Source organism: Geospiza fortis, unplaced genomic scaffold (assembly GCF_000277835.1).
Source record: "Geospiza fortis unplaced genomic scaffold, GeoFor_1.0 scaffold114, whole genome shotgun sequence".
Lineage (NCBI taxonomy): Eukaryota > Metazoa > Chordata > Aves > Passeriformes > Thraupidae > Geospiza > Geospiza fortis.
Window position 1 is genome coordinate 2,668,348 of NW_005054383.1, and position 726 is coordinate 2,669,073.

Here is a 726-nt window from a genome sequence, read left to right on the forward strand (position 1 = left end):
GAGGGGCGGGACCGGGCACAGGGGCTGGGCGAGCCTGGGCCGAGGGCTGGCGGGCACTGGGTGAGGGTGTGGGGCAGAGGGGGTGCAGGGCAGGGGGGGCTGGTGCTGCTGTGGCCCCTGCTGAGCTGTGCCCGTGCTGTTGCAGGTGATGGGCATGGTCCGTGTGCCCCTCTACACCCAGAAGGATCGCATGGGCGGGCTGCCCAACTTCCTGGCCAACTCCTTCGTAGGAACGGCCAAGTTCCAGCTCCTGTTTGCCCTGAAGATCCTGAACATGGTGCCGGAGGAGAAGCTGGCCGAGGCGGTGGCTGCCACGCAGAGGCCGAAGAAGGGGGCCATCGACCATGCCGGAGGGGCGGCAGGACACCACCACAAGGCGGGCAACGAGCTGGCTAGAGCGGGCAATGAGCTGGGAGAGAGGGCAGAGCACCCGGGCATGATGCACGGGGGGGCTGAGCAGCACCTGGTGGGGCTGGAGGGCGAGGGGGTGCAGGGCAGGGGGGGCTGGTGCTGCTGTGGCCCCTGCTGAGCTGTGCCCGTGCTGTTGCAGGTGATGGGCATGGTCCGTGTGCCCCTCTACACCCAGAAGGATCGCATGGGCGGCCTGCCCAACTTCCTGGCCAACTCCTTCGTAGGAACGGCCAAGTTCCAGCTCCTGTTTGCCCTGAAGATCCTGAACATGGTGCCGGAGGAGAAGCTGGCCGAGGCGGGGGCTGCCCCGCAGAG

At 68.0% G+C, this 726-nt stretch overlaps 1 protein-coding gene across 1 annotated transcript in view; it reads left to right on the top strand.

The window, feature by feature from the left end:
• NUDT16L1 (nudix hydrolase 16 like 1) overlaps positions 1-726 on the top strand; it is a 1,913-nt gene that overhangs the window by 960 nt on the left and 227 nt on the right. Inside the window, exons 2-3 of the mRNA XM_014308743.2 lie at positions 146-481; positions 551-706. Of these exons, the coding sequence (XP_014164218.1) occupies positions 146-481; positions 551-706 (492 nt within the window). The remainder of the gene's footprint in view (positions 1-145; positions 482-550; positions 707-726) is intronic.